Source organism: Notechis scutatus, chromosome 3, assembly GCF_049901735.1.
Source record: "Notechis scutatus isolate UNSWTSFEM ecotype Mainland chromosome 3, rNotScu1.2, whole genome shotgun sequence".
Classification (NCBI taxonomy): Eukaryota; Metazoa; Chordata; class Lepidosauria; order Squamata; family Elapidae; genus Notechis; species Notechis scutatus.
This window is the reverse complement of record NC_142011.1, coordinates 58505035-58523727: the sequence shown is the minus strand read 5'-3', so window position 1 is coordinate 58523727 and position 18693 is coordinate 58505035. Positions and strand designations below refer to the sequence as shown.

The 18693-nt window shown below is 37.7% G+C and overlaps 1 protein-coding gene across 6 annotated transcripts in view; it reads left to right on the top strand.

Annotated features, from left to right (window-relative positions):
- Positions 1-18693, top strand: part of BTBD19 (BTB domain containing 19) — a 62763-nt gene that overhangs the window by 25390 nt on the left and 18680 nt on the right. For all 6 annotated transcript variants that reach the window (XM_087960184.1, XM_087960182.1, XM_087960183.1 and 3 more), the window contains exon 4: positions 14320-14379. In XM_087960184.1, the coding sequence (XP_087816310.1) occupies positions 14320-14379 (60 nt within the window). The remainder of the gene's footprint in view (positions 1-14319; positions 14380-18693) is intronic.

The following is an 18693-nucleotide window of genomic DNA, read 5'->3' as shown; positions in this document are numbered from 1 at the left end:
CCTCTAGAAAGTGTATTCTCTGGTTCTCTATAGTTGCACCATCCAAAATAATTATGTCGAGCTATAAAATGAGACTTCCATGCCTTCTGCTATTAAAGAGAAAAAGAGATCTCCATCAGAGATAAACCCATAATTTCAGAATCAAACAGCAGCTGGAGAGGACAATTACAATTTAAGAAAAAGTTGTAGCTACTTTAAGAACAAGGACCCAAAGGATCTTTCATTTCTCTTTTGGAACAAAGCACGACATGTATAATTTATATAATTTATTTATTGTACTTGATCATTTAATGATCATTCAAAGTTGCAATGGCACTGAAAAAAGTGACTTATGACCATTTTTCATACTTATGACCATTGCAACATCCTCATGGTCATGTGATCAAAATTCAGATGCTGGCAACTGGCTCATACTTATGACAAGTTGCAGTGTCCTGGGGTCCTGTTTTCCCCTTTTGCGACCTTTTAACAAGCAAAGCTAATGGGGAAGCCAGATTCACTTAACAACTGGGTTAATAACTTCATAACTGCAATGATTCACTTAACAAGTGTGGCAAGAAAAGTTGTAAAATGGGGCATTCACTTAACAAATGTTTCATTTAGCAACATACATTTTGGGCTCAGTTGTGGTCGTAAGTTGAGGACTACCTATACACACTTTTTGCATATGATTCTTTCCCCTGTCCCCATCCCTTCACCACTTCGAACAAGCATCTTATGCAACAATAGAAGTAGGAGTATGGGATGTGGAATAATGCATATCACTGACAAACAAGGCCTCACAGATTTAATCATGGGCTAATGAATAAAGGCTGAGGGCTATAATTTGGATGCTTCAGAAAATTACGATAATAAACTAGCTTATTGCACCTTAAAAGTTTCCTGTGGAAGCAGCTTTTGTACCCCCATTCATAGTTATTATTATTTAAAGATGCATTCCTGAATTTTCTGTTATCAGCAAACTTTTATGTTGAAGATCTGATTTCTCAAAGAATGTGCTGTCTCTTGGTGAGATGGGCGGCAAATGAATTTAACAAATAAAAAATAAATTAAGGCCACATAAATTGGTACTTTATAACAAAAGTAAACATATTTCTGTTTTTGCTTATTGGGTGGAAAGGGACTTTTCTATACCTGTTGAACCCCCTCCCCACACACTTTTTTTACATCTATTAAAGGATTGCAACCTACTTTTGTACCTAACTACCTATATTCTGTGTTCAGCTGTAGACCCATAACAGCTTGGTTTGCTGTTGTCACCATATAGCTTTCCAAATCCATATTTCTAATTGTACTTTTCCCATGGAGACATGGATTGACCCAGATCTCATCTCCTGAATTATTTCACATTCAGGAGTTTTGAATACTTTGTCCTTGCTTTATTTAGCTGTAATAACTATTGTTGACTGCCCCATATTAGTAACCGTCTACTGCCCTCATGTCTGTGTCTCTGCTAAAGGCTCTTCAAATTGTGGTATTGTGTAATTTATCTAGTCTTCTAAAGTAGTAATGCTGCTGAATGCCCTTCTTGGACACTCCTTGCCCTTATTCTTCCCTCAGAATTAATTATTACCTCTTATGGCCCTTCTGGTAGTGTTGCAGCCCATGTGACACGGTGTTTCAGTTAGGTGTGTTTGAACAAGGATGAATTAATTGACTAAAATTGAAGAACATGGATTAGGTGTAGAATTACAGTCATGGGTTAAGAAGGCAAAGGACAATAGAATTTCTGTATTTTTAATTGTACAAAAACATTAATTAATTGTAAATTAATAACTGAGAGAAAAGATATCCTTAAATTTCCCTTAAAAGAGTTTATTTTTGAAACTGATCATACTATGATTCATTATAATTATAGTCCCATTCTTCTCAACTTGGATACTGAATGTTGAATTTCAAATCCCACAAGATCCAGTTTCCTGGCCATATTGGTTTTGGATTATGGTAGTTGAAGACCAGTGCAGTGGGCACCATGCTGGAGAAGAGATTGAAACACAGCAGTTAGTTTCCTCTACATCATTTATCATTCCATAACAAGGATTTCTTCTTTTTTTAACCTTTATAATATTTTTTTGCTATGAGCACATCAGAAATGTTGCTATGGATACACCAGAGGTGGTATTCAGCAGGTTCTGACCAGTTCTGGAGAACCGGTAGCGGAAATTTTGAGTAGTTCGGAGAACCACCCGTGACTGGAGATTTTACAGTATTCTTCCCCTGCCACGCCCACCAAGCCATACCCACAGAACCGGTAGTAAAAAAAATTTGAATCCCACCACTGGGATACACGCATAATGCTTGCTAGCAAACTTAAGAAAATGTAACACCAAGTGGTAACTATGTTTTTTATATGGCATCCAAAATCATGTGCCCTTAAAAACAACAAGGTGCAATTTGTGTAATATTAATATCAGCAACAATAATAATGCTAATACACAATTTGGGAAAACATTACACACCTCATTTTGAACCACCATTATGAGGAGTGGGAGCATCTGTTGCTATAACATATTCTGATTTTCAATACACAACTATCAAATATCCTGTTCTCATTAATTCTTGAGCACTTTCTTTCTGATCATTTAGCTGAATTGCCTGCCTATGCATATTGTTAGGTTAACAATGAAACAATAAATAACTTTTGACATTTATTACTGTCTTTTTTAAAATTCAGCTGAAATATTGGAAGGAACTGCTAGTAAACGCATTCTCCAGATGAGCTGTTCAGAGCATCCAGACATGGGAGGTGCTTCCTTCTCTTGTCCGATAGGCTGAACTGATTTCTGAGGACACTCCTCCCTGAGGCTCCTCCTTAGCGTCCCCAGTTTTTGCTCAGCCTTCATAAGAGATGGGCATACTTCTCTTGGCTGAATTCTCTGAAAGCGAGCAGAAAATCTGCATTTCACATTTAGTGATTCTCTCTTCAGAAGGCTGTCTGAAGAACAACTGCGTTCTTTTTGCTGATGATGTAAAGCTATTCAACACCACCAACAATACTGTTACCCTTTAAAAAGACCTCAACTATGTATCAGAATGGTCAAACAAATGGCAACTTCAAATCTCAACAAATAAATGCTCTGTCTTACATATTGGCAAAAAAAATCAGAAAATAAAATACAAACTGAATAGTCAAGACCTTGTTGATGATCCAAACTCTGTCAAGGACCTTGGAGTATTCATCTCTAATGATCTAAGTGCTAGAGCCCACTGTAACTACATAGCCCAAAAGACATTAAGACTTGTTAATGTAATCCTACGTAGCTTTTTCTCTGGCAATATCATACTACTAACTAGAGCATACAAAACATTTACTAGACCAATACTTGAATACAGCTCATCAGTCTGGAACCCACATTACGTATCTGATATTAATACAGTTGAGAAAGTCCAGAAATATTTCACAAGAAGAGTTCTCCACTCTGCTACTCGTTGCAGAATACCTTATGTCACCAGACTCGAAATTCTAGGCCTAGAAAACCTAGAACTACGCCGCCTTCGGTCCGATCTAAGTATAGTATATAAAATCATACATTGCAATGTCCCACCTATCAATGAATACTTCAGCTTCAACCATAACAATACAAGAGCAAACAATAGATACAAACTCAAGGTTAATCACACCAAACTTGATTGCTGGAAATACGACTTCAGCAACACAGTGTCTGGAATACTCTACCTGTCTCTGTGGTTTCTTCCCCAAACCCCAAAATCTTTAATCTTAAACTGTCTACTATTGACCTCACCCCTTTCCTAAGAGGTCTGTAGGGGGCGTGCTATAAGCGCACCAACGTGCCTACCATCCCTGTCCTATTGGTTTTTTCTCTCTCTTATATGTATCCATTTCATGTATTCATAACCATGCTTATACTTTTACCTGTTATCTTATAATCGCTTGACAAAATAAATAAATAAATAAATAAAAAAATAAAAATAAAACTAGCTGTCTTCCCTCCCCGGAAGTTAGCAGTGTTAATTAACAAAAAGTATATTCTTTGTATATAAAATATTCCAGGTTCGTTTCCTGCATCCTCAAGAAGGACCAATAAAAATCCTTAGCTAAAACCCTTATGATTAGATGTCAGTCAGCTAATAGTTGCAAATAAAATCTATATAGTTTATAACGTACTGTGAAAATGGGTTTAATTGAATAAAATATGATTAGGTTAACAGTGAGTATATCATGTGACTACAGTTGAATTCACATTACACTTATCTATGACAAATATAACCACAAAATATAGAATCAGTTCAATTTTCTATGGTGGTAAAATATACTGAGCCATAAGCTAACTGCACAAGCTGAGTTCTTATATCATATTAGGTTATAACATGAATTGTTTGGTTTTAGGATAATGTAGTGCATGAATAAGTATTCAAAACATAGTTGAACATTTTTTAAAAAGACATATGAACCCAACCACAGTGCATATTGTATTGATAGTATATAATTTGCTATGACATATTTCAAATTTTTACATGTTTGATACACGTGAGCTAGAACTAACTACATAATTGTTCTTTTATAAAGTGCATATACAGAATAAAATGTTGCATTTTTATGTCAAAGTAATTTATAAGTGCTTATGGTAAACTCAAAATATTCATAAAGCTCTGGAAGAGGTTTGATTTTTTTGTTTCCTTTGTAAGTAATCAAATCCGATTCTTTACCATATTGGGGGATAGCTCATGTTTATTTAACACATTCTGTTAGCAATAGATGGGGGAACTCACTAAGTTGTTTTGCAATGTGTTTTACCCTGGAATACATAGAAGGAGTGGCTTTGACAGCTGTATGGTAACTCTTGTTTCCAAAGCAGAAAATACCTAGTCTACAAGTAATGAAACAGAGACATAAATAAGCAATTTATTGTATAGTAGGTTTCATTGCAAAATAGCTTTACATAGAATCCGCATAACTGTTGAATACGTTTCCTTGGTATCAATAAGGCTCAACAGAGGTAATATTATAGTGAATTTGGGAAACAGTAGTGGATGGAAGTAGAAATATTATGAACATTTCCATATATTGCTTTCTCTTTTTTTTTAAAGACTGATGCAACTCTTCACATTTCAGGTGCAGATTATGAATTCTACTAGAACTGGAAAATAGGAATCTGGATGTATTCATTGTAGCCATTCCTACAATGAGATCAAGCAGCTCAGGAAAGGTTGTTGCAACACAATTGGAAGGACTGTACAATAGCAGCATGCCCCAGGCTTGTCTCTGAAAACGTAGCCCTTTTCCCACAAAGATGACTTAAAAACTAGACACTTGAAGAAGAGTAATACTTGCAATAGTACACAATTGCCATACTGCCTCTTCTTCTTTTTCTTCAGCGTTTGTCTCGCGCTCTGGCGAGGTCCGCTAATGTCCTTGAGTACTGCTTCCACGCCTCTCTGTCTGCCACGTATGTCGGGTCTGCCTTCGCGATCTCTAGATCGGCCTTGATCGTGTCCATCCAGCGTTGCTTAGGTCTACCACGCGGTCCTCTGAGCCATCCGACAATCAACTTCACAAGCTGATGGATTCTTATATCATATTAGGTTATAACATGAATTGTTTGGTTTCATGACCGGATAATGTAGTGCATGAATAAGTATTCAAAACATAGTTGAACATTTTTCATTCCTGAAAGACATATGAACCCAACCACAGTGCATATTGTATTGATGAGTATATAATTTGCTATGACATCTTATTTCAAATTTTTACATGTTTGATACACATGAGATAGAACTAACTACATAATTTTTCTTTTATAAAGTGCATATACAGAATAAAATGTTGCATTTTTATGTCAAAGTAATTTATAAGTGTTTATGGTAAACTCAAAATATTCATAAAGCTCTGGGACTTCCGGTTTGTCGGCCGCGGCGGCAGGGATTTGCGAAGCTGCGCGATCCCTGCCGCGCTAGCCGTTTTTGGGCTCCGACCCAGCCGGGTGCGAGCTAGGCTGCCCTGCAGGGGCAGCTGAAGGTAGGGGATCCGGAGAAGGGTTTGGGGGTGCTGCAGACCCCCTCCCTGGCAGGCAGAACCCCTTTTCCCAGGACGGTGCAGCGGCGGTCCGTAATGGCCGCCACAAAGAAGCTGGCAGCCGGGTAAGAATGCGCAGGAGGAAGTGGAGAAAGTGATTGAGAGGAGAAAGTTTTCTTGGCTCCTAGGACTCTAAGACATATTTAATAAAATTCCTGAAAAGTATGACTTTCTGAATAATACCTGCCAGAAGAGGAAAAAAGCGGCTGCTGGAAGGTGCTGAAAGGATAGCTTTCCCTCTTTTCCTACGGAATAAATAACTGGATATTAAGAAACCTATTTTTTTAGGTGGAAATTGGATTTAAGCGATGAGTGGGAAGAGAGAGGATTAAAAAGAAAATATTTGTATGCTAAGATTTGTTGGAGCAGATGCCTTAAGGATTTGAAGACTAGAATATATTGTAACAAGACTTTAAACAGATTTGGACTTTCTTTCTCTTTGATTGATATCACCCCAGAAGGAGAAAGTGAGAACTCTGCCTTGGTTTGGACTGATTGATAACTTTGGGACTGTTTTATCTTTTTTATTTTCTTTTGAATATTCTGGTTGTTGTAAGAAGAAAGAAGGAGAAAAGAAAAGAAAAGATTTATAATGGCTCTTTCTGTTGAGGAACTGAGAAATGGTGTGGAAGAAGCTTTTCTTTTCTTAGAAATGGCGCTTACTAATTATCAACAAAAATTACAACAGATGAAGACAGCAGAGGAACAAGAAAGAAAGGAAGGAGCCATCTTTAATGAATCTCAGAATTTGATCCAGAAAAAAGGAAGAGAGAAAGAAAAGAAAAGAAGAGAAAAGAAGAAAACTAAAGGATTTAAGGACTTAAGATCTAAAAAACATTTAAGAAAGGGAAAAATAAAGTGCAAAACCAATATGATGATTGTAAACAAAGGGGAAAAGAAATACGACAGAGAAGGGAAGCCGGTAAGGCAGAGGCTAGAAGAAGGGGGTAGAAAGGTTTGTTGGGAAAAGAAAGAAAGGGAAAAGGTGGAGAAAAGCTACAACGTTTTGAAATTAAATGGAAAAAAGGAATTTTTATGGATAATGGATAAAGTATAATTTTTTTTAAAAAAAGATTTTGCAAGGTACATAAGATGAGATGGTAGTATTGCAATGGTTTAAGAGTTGATAAGAGATTAAAATGTTAAAATGTTTAAAAATGATTGGTATTAAAACTTAATAATAGGAGAGGCTTAGAATATTGTTTTAATTAAAGAGTTTAATAAAATTATGGTATTGATGTTATTATAAAATTTTTATTATAGTATTTCTTTTTAATATTTGGATTTATTCTCTAATTATGCATTTAATTGTGTTGGATGTATTAGTTAGATAGAATGTACCAAGCAAAATCTGATTGGGTATTAGATATTATTTTAAAGATTAATTTGATTAACTTAGAGGGGAGATAGAAAGGCATCATACTCTGATTAATGATTTCAGGAGAAACTGATTTTCTTTTTTTCATAAGGGATGAGACAAAGGGATGATAAAAAATGGACAAAAGATACAAATATAATGATTTAAACTAAGATGATTAATTAAGGTAGAATTAAGAAGTATGAAATATGTGGAGAAGTTAATATAGAAGGCTTAGAATGGTAAATAAAATAAGTAATGATATGTAAGATGAGCATGAATATAATTGAAGTCCATGAAGAGAGAGCACCTGGGTCCAAGTTACTTTCCAAAAAGATATTTTTTTATGTTTTGTGTGTTGTGTGTATATGTCTTTTTGGGGGAGAATTGGTAAAAACTTGTAGAAATATAGAATGAGAATAATGGTAACTAAGTCAGAAAGAAACAGATGAAATAATAATAATGATATTGAATAAGAGTAAAGAGAAGTAAAGAGAAATTGAATAAGAGGTTTTGGTATATTATATGGAAATGGTTTAAAACAGAATCATAATTTATCTGACTTGTTAAATTTATAAGGGAAAAAGGTTTAAACATGTAATGAATAATGATAATTTGTGTGTTTTAAAAATTAATAAAACTTGTTTAAAAAAAAAAAAAAATATTCATAAAGCTCTGGAAGAGGTTTGATTTTTTTGTTTCCTTTGTAAGTAATCAAATCCGATTCTTTACCATATTGGGGGATAGCTCATGTTTATTTAACACATTCTGTTAGCAATAGATGGGGGAACTCACTAAGTTGTTTTGCAATGTGTTTTACCCTGGAATACATAGAAGGAGTGGCTTTGACAGCTGTATGGTAACTCTTGTTTCCAAAGTGGAAAATACCTAGTCTACAAGTAATGAAATAGAGACATAAATAAGCAATTTATTGTATAGTAGGTTTCATTGCAAAATAGCTTTACATAGAATCCGCATAACTGTTGAATACGTTTCCTTGGTATCAATAAGGCTCAATAGAGGTAACATTATAGTGAATTTGGGAAACAGTAGTGGATGGAGGTAGAAATATTATGAACATTTCCATATATTGCTTTCTCTTTTTTTAAAAAAGACTGATGCAACTCTTCACATTTTAGGTGCAGATTATGAATTCTACTAGAACTGGAAAATAGGAATCTGGATGTATTCATTGTAGCCATTCCTACAATGAGATCAAGCAGCTCAGGAAAGGTTGTTGCAACACAATTGGAAGGACTGTACAATAGCAGCATGCCCCAGGCTTGTCTCTGAAAACGTAGCCCTTTTCCCACAAAGATGACTTAAAAACTAGACACTTGAAGAAGAGTAATACTTGCAATAGTACACAATTGCCATACTGCCTCTTCTGTCCCCATAATTAGAACTGATGCAAGACATAAAACCTGGTTGGACAGGTCTCACTGAGTAGGATTTTCCCTTCTTTTCCAGCCAGGTATCACTGATACATGCCAGGTTTTCCCTCTTGTCCTTGAGTAAATCATGAAGTTTCATTGCAGCCAGATCTGGCATTCAAAAGCACCAAGCTGTGCCCAGCTGTTCAGTTGCCTGGGTCTTGAGGTAAGATTGGAGAGCCAGCAACAGATTGGCATTGAATGTTAGTCTCACCTTCCTCTGGCATTTCTCATTATATTTCCCCCATTCATCACTAGTATTACCCTTTCACCTCCTTGGTGTTCTTTAACCAGTGCTATTTATTTTCACTATCCAGAATCAAGAAAACTGAAAAGGGGAAGAGATTTTAGCTTCACTTCCAGAAAGTCCCCTACTTAAGGACAGATTACATTCCGAGAGGCTGTTGGGTTGGTAACTCGGTTTTGTTTGCAAGTTCAACAAGCATAAAAATACGCACAGTGCAGTTCTTGCCTTGAATGGGTTACGGTCCAGGGAGCCTTGGGTGGCACCAGGAGGAGCTGGGGGGGTGGGGGAGGGAGAGGAAAGAGTGTGTCAATTTCTGGCATGCCGCATACCTATGCTAGAAACTGGCCATTTCTTACTTTTTCCCAAATTCCTGTTTTCTCTCACTGCTGCCCAGGGTTTGCTGCCCAGGGTTAAGTTGTGGCTTGTATAGGGTGATAACTTTGCTGTCTGCAGCTCCAACCTAAAGGCTCATAGGAAAGAGCAGGACTAGGTTTTAAGTGCATCCAAAGCTGGTCCGTTCCCCCCGCGTTTCTCCTGACTTCTGGATGCGGACAGGTTAGTTAGTTTCAGCAAAAATTTGCAACTCAAACGTTCCTAGTAGAGTAATGTTTATATTTAAATTAGTGAAAGTGGGAAAATAGATTGACAAGGAGAGTTCATAGGAATAATCCTTTTCCATTTGTACTGCAGGGTGAATAAGAACCATTGTGATTCAGGGAAGGCTAATTTTGGCTTCTTTCACGTCACATTAAAGGGGGCTGTCTTTTAAAAATATCAGGATCCCACTGTTGAGCCATAATGAGTCACACATATGCAGTAGTTGGCACTGCTAATAATGGTGGGTGGGTGGTTAGTCTGTACCTGGGGAAACCCCCCCAAAGCCATATTATCCTCTGCACTCATTTCTTTTTCAGTCCACTGGTATTGTGCTCACTACCAGAACAATATTTATAGCTTTTAAGTCAGAGACTGCAAGTAGGGGTGAAAAATCAAATGAAATCACTTAGAAAGTTTCAGCAGCAAGAGGTGAGTGAGTGCAAAATTCTGTCTTCTTCCATAAATGAGTAAGCAGCATATGACTCTGTAAGAAGACCAGCCCTTTGGTCCAAGATAAGCTTTTTTCCCCCAGCCTTCCTGTTTTATCATTGCAAAATGAATAAGAGTTCATAATCTGTCTTCAGATGGCAAAAGAAAACCAAAACCAAGCTAAAACTGGTTTGGATAAAAGAAATATTTTCTCTTCTAAACCCATGTTATTATTGACCTTTTACTCATCTTTCTTAAAACTCACAATGTGAAAGGCTTTAAATTTATTGATAATGGAAGTTTTAATTTCTCCCAAGTTAAACTCATTCCATCAATATGTGTCGGCTGACATTTAGTTGTCTCTGTTATTAATGTATCACAACATACCAGTTCTGTTACTTAATACAAAAAGAATGTTTAGTTTCAGATTCTGGATCATCCAGAAGTATACCGAGTGTATAATAACCCTGAAGAGCTTCTGTTTAGTTGACTTCATGATATCAATCAGAGGTGGAGGACTTGATGATTCTGTGCCAGAGGATGGGAAAACTCAAGAATCCAACAATTTCAACAGATATTTTGACAGCACAGGTGGTCCTCATAGAGTAACTACAATTGGGACCGGTAACTTGGTCATTAAGTAATGCTGTCACTAAGTAAAATCACAGCTGTACTCATGATTTTATAAGCAGCTTTCCTTTGTTTTACAGACTGGTAACGGTTGTATGATAAATGCTAGGATTGTTGCAAATTTACTTTTTCATCATCATTGTAACTATGAATGATTGCTAAACAAGGCAGTTGCTAAATCAGGATTATTCATATTGCACAGTATTACAGAAGGTTTTGCAGTGACTGGCAGGCTGTCCTTTTCTGTTTTTTTGATACTGCTTTAAGATGTTTTAAATCTCAAGTAGCCCAATTTTGATAAAAATACCATGAATGGCTAAGGTAAGATTTAGCTCTGGGCCAACTCCTAATACCTTTCTGACGGGTGGGATTCTACCAGTTCACACCTATTTGCTAGAACCGGTTGTTAACATTCTAAGCAGTTCAGAGAACCAGTTGTTAGAAGAAACTACTGGCCTAATCCTATAAGGAAGGCAGGAAGGAAACATTCTGGTGTTGCTTACAGAAACTGCCTCTCCATTAACTCTTATTACATTCTTGGCAGGACTAGACTTCAAGTCTCAGGAACGTCTCTGGAGTTTTTTTCCTCTCCTTTGCTGGTACTTTGCTTGTGTGGAGTGACCATTTAAAGTTCCAATGGCACTGAAAAAAGTGACTTATGACCATTTTTCACACTTACGACTGTTGCAGCATCCCCACAGTCATGAGAGGTCAGGCGAGGAGGAGATGCGTGCCTCGATGTGAGTGATATTGAGTTGGCCACACCCAGCCAATAACATGACCACCAAGCCATGTCCACCCAGGCACATGACCACTAAGCCACGCCCACCACCTAAGCCATGCCCACAGAACTGGTTGTTAAAATTTTTGAATCCCGCCTATTACAGTAAGCCAGGAAGAAACAGGTGGGGCAAATTTGGTCACCCCATTTCTATGCTGTACTAGTCTCCCATTTAAATGGCAGTTCCAGAAGAAAAGCTAATGTAGTTTAATTCTCTTTTCTTAATTTAGACAACATGGGGAGTCAAGAACAAGCTAAGAGAAACAACAATTATGTTTGGTTATAAGGAATGGTTGAAGTGTTAATTTTCATGTGTCCAACATCCTGAGTTCATGCAACTAGCACTGACTTTTCTTGGCAATATCACACAAACACAGTCCTTATATTGTAGTGCATAAGAGTGCACTGCTAGGGTGCTTGTATAAAAACGTATCCTTCTGTCCTTGGTAGAGTTAATCTAGTTCTACACTATTATTGCCAAACCAGTGACTTTAGATTATAAGGAATATAGATATGTATAACTTAAATATTTGATTCATTCAGCAAAAAAATTCTCTAGGATCTGTTAGATCCCTCAAAGAATGTTTTTAAAAGGTTGGCTATTATTGTTTCTATACCACAGAAAATGATACATTTGAAAGAATATTGATAGATATGTTCAAGACTTCCCATAATTCCTTATGAGTAGATATTATTACCAGGGTGAACCAAGCTCTTGGAGGGGAATTAAAAGCTATATATTCCCCCGAATCTAGAATCACTTCATTTGTGAAGAACTTTGGAAATACTGAACTGGAATGTGTGTGGTAAAAGATGATTAAGTTTTCCTGGAAAATTGTTCGTGTTCCATCTTTTGATGAAATTTGTGAGTTTTCAACATTTGAATTTGACTTTGTGCGAAAGGAAAGTTCTGGACTTGTGACCAGTTCTGGAGAATCGGTAATGGAAATTTTGAGTAGTTCAGAGAACCGGCAAATACCACCTCTGATTGGCCTCGCCCCCATCTATTCTCTGCCTCCTGAGTCCCAGCTGATTGGCTGGGTCTTCTTTTGTTGCCCTGCACAGGAGAACGGAGCTGGAAAGCAGCTTAGTGGGGTGGGGAGGGAATGGGGATTTTTGCAGTAACTTTCCCCCAGGAGTGGGGAGGGAATGGAGATTTTGCAGTACCCTTCCCCTGCCACGCCCACCAAGCCACGCCCACCAAGCCATACCATGCTCACTAAGCCATGTCCACAGAACTGGTAGTAAAAAATGTTGAATCCCACCACTGGTATGAATCTAGTCATTGCACTAAACCACAGTTTACTGCTAAATACAGTCAATCAGTAGCATCTCTAATAATAATTCCTAATAAACTTTCCAGGTTTGCCTTCAGATATTTAAATTTTCCAAGAACATAAATGTATTTAGCAATAATTACATATAATTTCCTCTTTCAAAAAAGATAACTTGTAAATGTGCTTTCTCAAAAAGCTCGGCTTAGTTTCCATGCAAACTGTCATACAGCAGTGATGTAGGGTGTGTATGCAGACCTACACTAGAACATTTAATCCATTAGTGCTTACAAATTCCTGCTAATGTGCTACCCAATTTGGGTTCTTTTGAGCTGTAGACATGCTGTAGACATATACAGAGTAACTTTTTTCCTTTTGTCAGAAGAATGGAATCTTTCCACTTTGCGTTAATTATATGTATATTTTCCCTTATTGTCAGCTTTGCTTTTTGATAAAATCTAATTGATTTTTATCAATGCAGCAATCTTTGCTCTGGGGCATGTGCACATGCACTTGCACACACACATTCTCTCTTTCTGTTTTGTTACACACACACACACACACACACACATTCTCTCTTTCAGTTTTGTTATTTATCACTTTATTTGCATAGAGACATGCTTACTATCATTTTAGAATCATTGGCCTTTATATTTTGGTAGCTTAATTTGAGCAGATTTCCTGATGCTTGCTATAAAAATTGCAGGATAGATAGTTTTAGTGGTTTTCCAGTCTCCAATCTGTGGACTTTGGATGCAAAACCCATTCTTTTTGAAGCAGCCTAGCCTGAGACAACTGATGTATTTTAGATTACGTGGGTCAATTTACCTTATTTGCATAACGTTGCAATTACCAGCTTTATGTCATACAGTTCAATTTATTTCATGATGCAAATGATACAAAATATCAATTTTGTAATTACACAAATAATCTATTAACACCAATTATGTAAATTTGGGTTTAACTGACATTTAACTGATGCATTTTTTTTTCTTACACACCAGAAAGATAATTGTTTTTCTTTCAGATGTCCTTATTGCCTGCAACTCTGTTTTCCATATGCAAACCCTAGAGAATAAATGAGAACATGCCCTTATAGAAACATTTATAAATGACTATTGGCATATGGCTGATGAAGTGGGAGATGTGACCAAGACACATAAAGTGCCCCTTTTGATCTGTTTCCTCTGTAATGCTATATGAAGTAGCTCTCAGCTAGCAGTGAGAAAATTTCAGGTTGAAAGAGCCTCCAAAACAGAGGCAACATTCAGAACTGGATTTCAAAGCAGAAATGTGAACCCCTTGTTTCACATTAAAAAGGTGACTCTTCCCAATAAAATATATTTCAGTTTTGCAACAGTAAGAAATGTGATTCTCACCAAACATTGAACTATAGTTCTCAAGTTCCCTTGCTATTAGTAGTTAGGGTTGCTGGGGAAAATCCTTTGCTTTCCTATGCCTGTTGCGTAAGGTCTTGAGGTGCTGAGTCATTACAGCAATACACATCTCATTCATTCTCAATTTTTTTTTATTTCAGCTATGCATTGAATTCATCAAAGACACACTAAATGTGAACCAAGCATGTGAGGCCTTTCAGGTAAGTAGTCATGTTCCCAGGCTTGACCGTATGTCAACCCCTGATCACTTTAAGGATAGAAGCAGGAGATCTTCCCCAGAAAACTAATGCTACAGACATTGACAGCTGATTAATTCTATGCAGATTCCTTGTTGTTAGGCTGAATTCAAAGATCTGCAATGCCTTAATTGGTAAAACACATGAAATCAGTTGTGTCGATTGTAGACAGACAGCAGTAGTAGAAATCTTCAGCATAGGCTTCCTATGTTGAGCAACTGGTATGGAAAGACTAGCACTAGCAAACTTGCAATATTAATCACCTTTCCTGATAAGCCTTGATGAGTAAGCAATGCCTCCATCCTACCAGTTGGATGGGGATAGAGAATAATGTTGAAATGTTGATAAGTGGATTAGCAGACAGGCAAATATTGTTGAAAGAAAAAAAATGCTATAAGAGATATTTGTTTACCTAATAGCAAGGCCTTATGGTATAAAGTACCATAGTAACCAGAAGCTTGAATTGCTCCCATAATTCAACTAACCGACAACTAGTAAAAATGCTGTGTCATGCTCAATACTATTTGTATCACTGCATTCTGGATCAGCTGCAGCTTGTAAGAGGACTTTCAGATAGTTCCATATAGAATGCACTGCAATAATCCACATATAGGATGACTGAGGCATGAGTGTCTGTCTGGAATGGGAGAAGCTGGCTTATAGGATGAAGCTGTGGAAACCCTCTAGCTTTCTTAGCATTAGCTATTAATTGCTCTTCGAGGAGGAGCTGCAAGTCTAGGAATGTCTCCAAATTGTATACTAATCCTGAAGAGGGAACAGCAGCCCTATTAACAACTAAACAACCTTGGTGTTGCAGTAGTTAGAATGTAGTATTGTAGTCAAACTCTGCCCAAGTTCAGTCCTAAGGGGACTCAGGGTTAACCCAGCCTTCCATCTTTCCAAGGTCGGTAACATGAAGACCAAATTGTTGAGGGCAATATGCTGACATTGTATACCACCCAGAGAGTGCTGTAAAGCAGAGGTCCCCAACCACCGGGCCCCGGACCGGTACTGGTCCGTGGATCATTTTCTACCGGGCCGCCGGTTTGCTGGGCGCTGCCATCTTGTTTCGACAGAAAGTGCTTCCGGGTGAGCTTTTCCGGTTGGAAAGTGGCGTTTGGGTCCTGAAGGAATCCTCGCGCCTTAGTTTCATCGAGGGGGGGGGGGCGGCTTCGAACGAAGAGCCGTCCCGATGGCGGAGGAGATCAAAAAAGCACAAAAATGGTACAAAGGAGGAGTTGAAGGTGGCGGGGAGAAGCGGGGGACGGCTGGCTGGCCGGTCGCTTGGCTCGCCTTGCTTTGTCATGCGTGCTGATGCCGGTACCAGGCCGCGGATCATTTTGTGATGCCAGTACCGGGCCGTGGCACAAAAAAGGTTGGGGGCCACTGCTGTAAAGCATTATGGGCTGTTATATAAGTCTAAATGCTATTGTTAAAGATAGACATTCTTCAAAATCAAATGGTCCAGATATCCAGTTACTTGGTATTGCTAAGGCCAAATCTGTTCCTTCCCATCCAGACCCTTACAGTCTTCAGCCATTTGGGACAATAAATTAATCATTATACTAAAATTAGATGCTGGAATGGAATGGAACTAAACAGAAGATACTTTTGTTTTCTGGTAAATGAGTCTCTTTACCGGAAGAGTCATGATGTGTTTCTCAGGGTTAGGACAAAACAAATAGCAAATACTCTTATTATAGCTATTGCAGTTTTAACTCTGAGGGGGGAAAACCTGAATTGTTGGAAAAGTAATCTGGAAAAACAGCACCCATCTGATGGTGAGAGAAGCATTGGAAACCCATTACTACTGCAATTTTCAGTGATGTAAAAAGGGATTTTTCAATTCAGGGCGAAGGAACATAAAGGCTCTCTCACATGTCCTCTTCTTTTCGGACTTCTATTCTGTTCTGCATTGAAAGCCAGTAGTGAAATGTTGCTGTCTTTGAACTTCCCCCACTTCGGGGATCTTTTTAAGGGATATTACAAAGTATCCCACTGTGCCAATGGCTTTTGTACTGCAAGCCCTTCAACCCTGACAAACGTTTATCCTGGCTGATTTCATACTCGCTGACATGCAGAAACCATATTCAGAAAGTGAAAAACATTATGTGAAATGTTGGCAGATTTCAACATTTCCGTAAGCCAGAGATCAAACACAGAATACAATGATTCCTGTTATGTTTGGTTTTTGTTGCTTTACTTTGCTTCTGTTTGCATTGGATTGTTCTGTGTCACTGTGTGACAGTTAACAGGATGTGCCACATGATGTAGTGCTGCCATTTCTGTGTTGTTTATGTAGGCTACCTCACTTCAATAGCACATATTCTGTGTATGCAGCAGGAAGGTGAAATACTTGGCTGTAACAAAAGGGGCTGCTGGGCTCATTTGGGACTCTTCAACATGGCCCAGTTATTTTGTTTTACCAGCAATGTCAGCAGTATAAAACTTGCTGTCTCCATCGATGATCTCAATTCTGCTAAAAGCATAATGTTGGCAAATGATGGTGTCTTTATTTATGACGTACAAGACACAGTTGATGGATTGCCCATACATCATTTCCTTCCCCCCTCCCAAAGTCATCAGCTGGTGGAAGAATCATCCTCCACTATAGCAATAAAGATGAAGGAGGAGGTTGGTTATGAAAAAGAGCCAGATTTGCAGGTTTAGCCTTCTTTCAAAATGTGCTGATTTTGTACAAATGCTCAGGTGTGTTGAAAGAGAGCCTCACCATCCCCTCATGGTTCAGCTCCTTTTGGACACAAATTTATGGCTAGTCTAGAATAGCTCATTCAGAAACTATGCTAATCTTATGTTCAAAAAAGCACAAGACCCACACTGTATTCAAAAAAGAACTCTGTACAACAGTTGACAACAGAAAAGAGATAACTTTCACTGTGCAGATTCACTGTGTAGCTTCTCTGCTGTCATCCCAGTAGATTTTCAGTGTTTTCCAAATGATCTAGGTCTCCAAGATCTGATGGGCACAGGAGAAACCCCAGTTTGAAAGAATTATCACCTGGAAGATAATCTCCAGGAACTGTAGAGTATGTCTGCTCCAGTGTCAGGCGGCCAATAATCTCTGGATTAATTTTCTATTGATAAAATAATCTGATTAAATACATTTGTAGTGCTGCTTTCCGGACCCAGCTTAAAGTGATATTAGCATACACCGTTTTGTGTTATGTTGGACAGTTGGTGTCACATATTGAGAGCCTTAGGGATCTTATTTCTAGTTATGCTGCAATGATGCCCAACTGTGCTAAGCAAACACTACAGTAATATGATAGTTATGAAGAAATTGCAAACAGAGGTGTTCTAAGGTGCAGTCTTGAATCACAACCATGTGATTCATATTCCATGTGTCCCTGAATCTGTGTTTCAATATGCACACATTCCATGCTTGTGACAGAGACCTTAGAATTTCTGTAACTATGCAGTTTGTCCATCAGCATAACCATGTCATGTTATAAAACTCATAAAAGACAAGCACTGACAATCTAGGTATGCTTAGTTTATTTATCACACTCCTAAATTAATACGTAATCATCCAGTGTAAAATTATAGGGAAATTCTGTTTCGGATGTGAACAGACAATCATCTTTCTCAGAAAGAGGTTCTGGTTTCAATTCTGCCTGACCCTGTTCTCAAAGGATGTTTCCTCTGCTGAATTTGGAACTAAGAATTTGCAATGAAGTCTTTTTTGTATGGTTAATCTCTGTTCCTCACTTCATATTTTAGCCTCCTTTATAACTTTCAACGCAGATACCTTTATATCTTTATATCTGCATGCGCATGTGAATTGATTTTTTAAAGTATTTTATATATTGTAGAAGTTTATAATCTGTTAAACTTCCTTGGGGAGTTTACATAATTTAAAATGCAAATTAAAAATCTAGGTGGTTTTTTTTTTTTAAAAAAAACACTATATCTTATGTCTCCAGGTGCATTCTTTGTTGCTGTAATTTTCTCAAAAACCTTTTGTGAAATAATACTGGTACTAAAGCCGGTTAACTGACTGTTATTTTTAGTATTGTTGTTTTTAAATGGGCCTAACTGATATCTCTGTAGCCTAAGGAGTATAGCGATCATAGAGAGGAAATCCTCCATTCACTGCAATACCTCCACTCATTCAACCTAAGTGAGTGTCATTGCTCTAACAGCGTCATTATGGCGCCTATCATTTGTTGGGGTGGGGTTTAATGAGAAATGAGCGCTGCTGCAGTTCTTATACTGCAATTGCCCTCCAGCCTAGCTGAACATTATTAGCATATATTG